The 7,243-nt window shown below is 34.9% G+C and overlaps 1 protein-coding gene across 1 annotated transcript; it reads left to right on the top strand.

The window, feature by feature from the left end:
* Positions 1-5,237: 5,237 nt before the first annotated feature.
* Positions 5,238-6,603, top strand: LOC140854131 (uncharacterized). Its single transcript, XM_073249589.1, has 5 exons — positions 5,238-5,402; positions 5,504-5,596; positions 5,757-5,858; positions 5,952-6,311; positions 6,413-6,603. Exons 1-5 carry the CDS (start codon positions 5,238-5,240, stop codon positions 6,488-6,490), a joined length of 798 nt encoding a protein of 265 aa, XP_073105690.1. The 3' UTR covers positions 6,491-6,603.
* The last annotated feature ends 640 nt before the right edge of the window (positions 6,604-7,243 follow it).

Here is a 7,243-nt window from a genome sequence, read left to right on the forward strand (position 1 = left end):
TATTATTTCATAGTTTCATGAATCTTGATTGATTGCTTATCTGACATGTGACGCTCGTTATGTGGCTGGACCCTGATATCGTGTGGCCTACGTTATCCTTATCTTTGTGACTGATGAAGACTAAGCATCTGGATTAAGCTGGGCCAAGTTTCTTTGTCCACTACTCTCCAAGTTAATATCAGGTATTAAATCAAGTTAATTATGAATTAATTTAAAAAAAAATTACATTGCATAGAAACATAGACCCGTCTTTTGATTAATGTACATATTCTATTATATCCGTATATTTATTTATTTTTGTATGGGTAAAAGAATTATGTACATTGATCAATTGATTATCCAGTATGGACAGTTTGGAAAATGTGAGTAATTCTATAGGTCATTACCATAATCAAATGGTATGCTGAGGGTTCGGACAAAATTTCGGATGGTATTTTCTTTTTGTTCTTCCTATACGGAAGAACTAAGGAGAAATGCTGCCGAAATTTTTTTTGGCTCTTGTTGCATATCATTTGATTTCTGTAATTGACCTATAGAATTAATGCATTTTCTGAATGGGATAGGACCTTCTTTACCTATTAGTTGATGATAGCAAGCATTTACTATGTAAACTTTATCTAGCTATTATTTTTTTGAATTTTATGAAATGACTGATATTTTTTACTCATTGCATTAATATAGATTGTATAATTTTTTTTATTTTTAGATAAATTGTAAGTTCCATCATTTTTATCCTACAATGGACAAAAGTTGGATAAATAAACCAAAGAATAGTAAAGAATATTTAGATGGAGTTCATGACTTCATTAAATTTGGTATGAAGAAAAGTAGTTTGAATGGAAAGATTTTATGTCCATGTCGGAAATGTGTAAATAGTTCTTCTTTAGATCCACAAAATATTGAAGAACATTTGGTATGGAATGGTTTTTTAAGAGGTTATACCGACTGGATTTTTCATGGAGAATCTATGTTGCCATCATCATGTAACCAACCTCTGACTCATTTTGGATCTACTAGCCTAGAAGACAATTCTGTAAGAGATGATGATATAAGGGGTTTGATCACAGATACTTTTAGATTTGATGTTCAAAATTTAGGAGAATCCAGTAGTATACAAGAAACAATTGGGATGTTTGATGGATGTACGCATACGGAACGTATGCATGTTGAGGAGCCCATACATACATCTAATGATGAGACAGCTCGTTATCACACCTTAATGAAAGATGCAGACGAAGAATTATATCCGGGTTGTACAAAATTTTCTAAGATTTTTTTTCTTGTACATTTATTTCATATAAAATATTTGAATGGATGGTCTGGAAAGAGTTTTACCATGCTGCTCAAGTTATTAAAGGATGCATTTCCAGAAAGCACTCGTTTACCACCATCGTATTATGAAGCCAAGAAAGTAGTAAAGAAATTGGATCTTGGATACGAAAAGATTCATAGTTGTCCGAAAGATTGTATGTTATATCGGGGTGAAAATGCTAATCAAGAGTCATGCAATGTATGTGGATCTTCAAGATGGATAACACAAAAAGAAGATCGAGATGATGTACTGAATGAATTGGATGCAATGCGGAGTAAAAAGAAACCGGCCAAGGTATTGCGTTACTTTCCTCTTATACCTAGATTGAAAAGGATTTATGCATCATCAAAAACAGCTTCATCAATGAGATGGCATCATGAAGGACGTACAAAGGATGGAATGTTGAGACATCCAGCAGATAGTCTTCAATGGGAAGCATTTGATGATAGGCATCCTGATTTTGCCTCTGATGTTCGCAGTGTTAGGTTTGGCTTAGCTTCTGATGGCTTCAATCCATTTCGGACCCTGAGTTCTACCTACAGCACTTGGCCAGTCGTTTTGATACCTTACAATTTGTCACCATGGATGTGCATGAAACAATCATCACTTATCTTGTCAATGGTTATTCTAGGAGATAAGGGTCCAGGCAATGATATTGATATTTTTCTACAGCCTTTGATAGAGGAATTAAAACAGTTGTGGGAGGGTGTTGATGCATTTGATGCTTCCAATGGCCAAACATTTAAACTACGGGCAGCTTTGTTATAGACTATTAATGATTTTCCAGCATATGCCAATTTATCTGGCTGGAGTACAAAGGGACGGGTCGCATGTCCTTGTTGTGGAGATTCAACACATTCAATTTGGTTAAAACATGGAGGTAAATTTTGTTACATGGGACATCGTCGATGGTTGGAAGCAAATCATCCATTTCGATTTCAGAAAGATTTGTTTGATGGTACTATAGAATTGGGATGTGCCCCTATTCCACCTTCTGGAACTGATGTTCATAGACAAATGGATGGCATGAATTACAGCTATGGTAAGCACTCAAAGTCCTCTAAAAAAAGAGGAAGGGATGATGTTGAAAGCTCAGTGCACGAAGGGTTACCAGAGGAAGTCAGTATCAGTACTATAGATGCAGAGGTGTTTTAAGATCCAGACAATTATTTCGAGGATGAAAATGAGGAAGACACACAGATAGCATCTACACAACAGCCAAGTAAATATTTATGAAAAAAATGAAGTATCTTTTTTGACTTACCTTATTGGAAACATAATCTTATTCGGCACAATCTTGATGTCATGCATATAGAGAAGAATGTTTGCGATAATTTACTTGGAATATTTTTAAACCTTGATGGAAAGAGCAAAGATAACATGAAGGCACGTCTTGATTTAAAAGAAATGGATATCTGACAGGAACTTAATCCTAAAATGCTTGCTAATGATAGAATTTATGTGCCTCCTGCATGTTACACAATGTCTGCTCGAGAAAAGGATAATTTTTTAGGAGTTTTGAAAAGTATCAAAGTACCCGATGGATATGCATCAAATATTTCACGATGTGTGCATCTAAAGGATCGAAAACTTTCAAATCTTAAAAGTCATGATGGTCACATATTGATGCAAGATATTTTTTCAATAGCTTTAAGATCGTCATTGCCGAAACAAGTTGTTACAATTGTACTTCGATTATCGTCATTCTTTAAGGCATTATGTTCCAAAGTTATTGATCCTCGGAAACTTGATCAGTTAGAATCCGATATTGCAATTACACTTTGCCAGATGGAAAAGATTTTTCCTCCTAGATTTTTCACTATTATGGTACATCTGCTCATTCACCTAGCTTCAGAAGTTAAAGTTGATGGACCGGTACATTATAGATGGATGTATCATATTGAGAGGTATTATTACAAACCTTAAATCTTTTGATAATTTTATTAGAAACAAAAGTATACTAATATTTTAATAAATATTTAATTTTTGAAGGTATCTTGTGCGTCTTAAAGATTATGTGCGAAATAGAGCCTATCCCGAAGGCTCGATTGCTGAAGCATATATTGCGGATGAATGTTTGACATTTTGTTCAAGATATCTTCAAGGTGTAGAGACTATTTTTAGTCGACCTCAACGGCATAATGACTTTATGGAGAATGCAGAACTGTATAAGTTCTTAACTGCTGGAAAATTCTTGGGAAGAGCTGAAAGTATTGTACTTGATCAAAAATCTTTAGCACAAGCACATCGTTATGTGTTACTTCATAGTGACATAATATCTGACCATCGTAGGTTAGTATATTTAAGGAATGACATCAAAATTTAAATTTTATATTAGATATAATGTTCTAAATGATATATTTATATTTTATGCAGTGAATTTTTAATTTATCAGAGACGAGCCAATCATAACATTCGTCCTAATGCAAGGATTGAACAGCGATGGTTGGTCGAGTTATTCCCTATGTGGCTTTCGAATCAGATGTGATTTATATTTAATTATGAGATATATTAATTTTTGATACATATTTAATATCAGATAACTCAACTGCACTTCGTCATATCATTTTTTGTTAGGTATCAAAGATGATGGAGACAAATAATTCAGATGAACTAATAGCTCTTGCTCGAGGACCTAACAAGATTGTGAATAGATATAACGGTTTCATAATTAATGGCTTTAAATTTCATACTAGAGAATGAGAGAAATTTAGAAAAACACAGAATAGCGGTATTATGGTGGAAGCGGATGGAAAATTCTATTATGGTGCACTTAAAGATATCTATGAGTTGGATTATTATGAAAAATTTAAAGTAGTACTGTTTAGATGTGATTGGATAGACATAAACTCACCAAGGGGTTTGAAACAAGATGCAAATGGATTTACACTTGTAAATTTTTCAAGGTTGATACACACTGGTGTGTTATTGAAGGATGACCCATTCATTTTTTCATCTCAAGCTCGTCAAGTATTTTATGTACAAGATGCAAAAGATAAAGATTGGTTTACTGTCATCAAATCAAAACCTAGAGACTTATATGATATGGGAAACCAAGTGGAGGATGATGACGATGACACTTATACACAATGTATGCCCTACAATTTTATGCCAGCTGATGATTTAAATGCTACGACGATGTTGGTTAGAACAGAATTCGAAGAAAACACTACTGCTTGATTGTTACTGGTAATAATTATTTATGATGTATATATTTTGCATTAATTATTGTATTATTTTACTCCATATATTAACTGATTCTACCTTTTATTTATATAAATGCTAGGTGACATCATGCGTCGCAGGGGACGATATGCTGGTGTGCAGTTTCAGTTTTCACAGACAGAGGCCGGTACGTCTTCTTCAGCACAGCAGCCTGAGGTCAGTTCAGCTGCACAGCATTCTGAGCCCTGTCCTTCATCATCAGCACAGCACGATCCTCCTGTTCATCAGCCAGATGATGAGATACACGTGCAGGATATATATTGTCTTTCATGTAATTTTTTTTTTGTTTCATTTTATGTATATTTATGATATAGTTACTTTTATGTATTTTTTGCAGACGGATCCGGGAGAGTACGCCCCAGACGCGGACCCACAGTAGTACGAGATGTGTGGCAGATGCGTGAGGGCGAGAGGATTGTTGTGGAGTGCAATCAGCTAGGTCAGCCAATTAAGAAAGCTACCTGCTTATTGACTTCATTTTTGGGGACTGTTGCTCGGAGGCCTCAGCTATGTCCGTTGGGCTATGCAAAATGGAATGACATGCTTCCAACATACAAAGTTGAGCTCCTCCAAGTTATAGAGGTAATGAATTGATGTTCATACTGTATATTAATTGTTAATCATTTATATAATTTATTTCATTTAATTTTTTTTTTTATAGAGCAAGTTTGTTCTCCCTCCATCTACTCATGATTTTGTAATGAAGTCTCTCAACCGCAAATGGAAAGAATATAGAGCACAATTGACGAAGGACTATATGAGACAGGGTATGACAGAGGAGGAGGTTGCTAGGAATTGTCCTCCTGATGTACCCCCTCATCAGTGGATGGAGTTGGTTCATTATTGGTTCTCTGAGAGGGCACAGGTATATTATTTGCTTATTATCTTTTTTTCTAAATATTTTATAAAAATATTGATTTTTATTATATATTATATATATAACAAGTTCTTTACTTTATTTTACAGACTTATTCTGCTATTGGTAGAGCTGCACGAGCAGCTCAGTCTGTTCCTCATACATCGGGGTCGAAGAGTTATGCACGACTCCGACAGGAGTTTGTATATTCCTTAAACTTTCATAATTAACTTTTAATTTTTATGTTGAAATATTTATATAACTAATATCATTATGTATCGTGGACCATGTCTGTATCATGATACTCATATATTTTTTTAAATTATTATAACTGTTTGCTTAAAATTAAAATTATTTGTGTAGGTGGATGAGCATGGGAGGGAACCCGGACAAGTGGAGTTTTATCGGATGACTCATACTCATCAGGATGGTACTTTTGTTCAAGATGAGTCGAGAGATTTATATGTACGGTATTATTAATATTCTATTTTTTGCAATGATTTAAATTTAATTTTGTTAGCTATTAATGTATAACTCTTGTTTTCAAAAAAAATACAGGAGAGGGCTACATCTCTCATTGCGGAGCGTGATGACGAGTCCGCAGCATCTACGCAGCAGAGCCGTATCGAGGCCGAGGTGTTCACAGAGTTGATGGGACCAGAGCGCTACGGCCGAGTGAGGGGTTATGGAGTAGGAGTCACCCCCACTCAGTTATCTGAGGTTAGTAGATATACGCAGCATGCTGCAGTAGATGCTCAGGATTCACGCGTTCGCAGACTCGAGGCGGAGATACAGGAGATTAGACAGAGTCGTGCCGCTGAGATGGAGGAGATGCGACAGAGCCGTGCCGAGATGCAGGCCATGAGGGGACAGATTGATCGCCTTACATCTTTATTAGAGATGTATGGTTCATCTCAGGTAAACACATAATATTAAATATATATTTTTGTATTAATTTAATGATTTATATATTTTTCTTTATAGATATGCAAATCATGCTTTTGATATGTTTCTTGTAGGCTCCTGGCACATCAGGCACCCATCGAGATAGCGGCACGTCACGTGGAGACAACGACGACCATCCGCCTGCAGATTGATATTATTTTATTTTTATTATATTTTTATATTTATTTATATTACTCTTGATTGTAATGGATGATTAGTACTTTATTTTTATTTATATAAAATATTGTCTTTTGGTTTGGTTAAATTTTCTATTTAAGTTTGCTTTTGGTGTGAATGGTGGTGATTGTACAGGTGTGAATGTGGTGATTGTACAGGTTTATGTTCGAATAATTGATATAATTTTGTACAGGAATGTATGTATTCTTTTTTTTTTGTAGATAATATCTGTATTTTTTTTTTCTCTTAAAACCTTTAACGATGCTTATAAGCGTCGTTAAAATTATTTTAACGATGCTTACAAGCATCGTTAAAGACAAAAAAGCCGACGCTTCGAAAAGCATCTTGGTAGAGTGGATGACGCGGAATCATTAACGACGCTAAAAAGTACCGTTAAAATTACATTTTGCGATGCTTTAAAGCGTTGTTAGAAATATATTTAACGACGCTTATAAGCGTCATTAAGACAAGTTTAACGACGCTTATAAGCGCTGTTAGAGTTAAATTTTACGATGCTTTAAAGCGTCATTAAAAAATAATGATGCTTTTAAAAAGCGTCGGCGCTTTTCATCTCCACTCTTACATAGGCGATGCTTTGTCGATGCTTTTCGAAGCATCGTAAAGCTAAATAGCGATGCTTATTAGCGTCGTAAAATAACATTAATAGCGTCGTTAATGACCATTTTCCCTGTAGTGCCACCATTATTGATAGATCTATGGAAGAACTC

The sequence above is a fragment of the Elaeis guineensis genome, chromosome 15 (assembly GCF_000442705.2).
Source record: "Elaeis guineensis isolate ETL-2024a chromosome 15, EG11, whole genome shotgun sequence".
In the NCBI taxonomy this organism is placed as follows: domain Eukaryota; kingdom Viridiplantae; phylum Streptophyta; class Magnoliopsida; order Arecales; family Arecaceae; genus Elaeis; species Elaeis guineensis.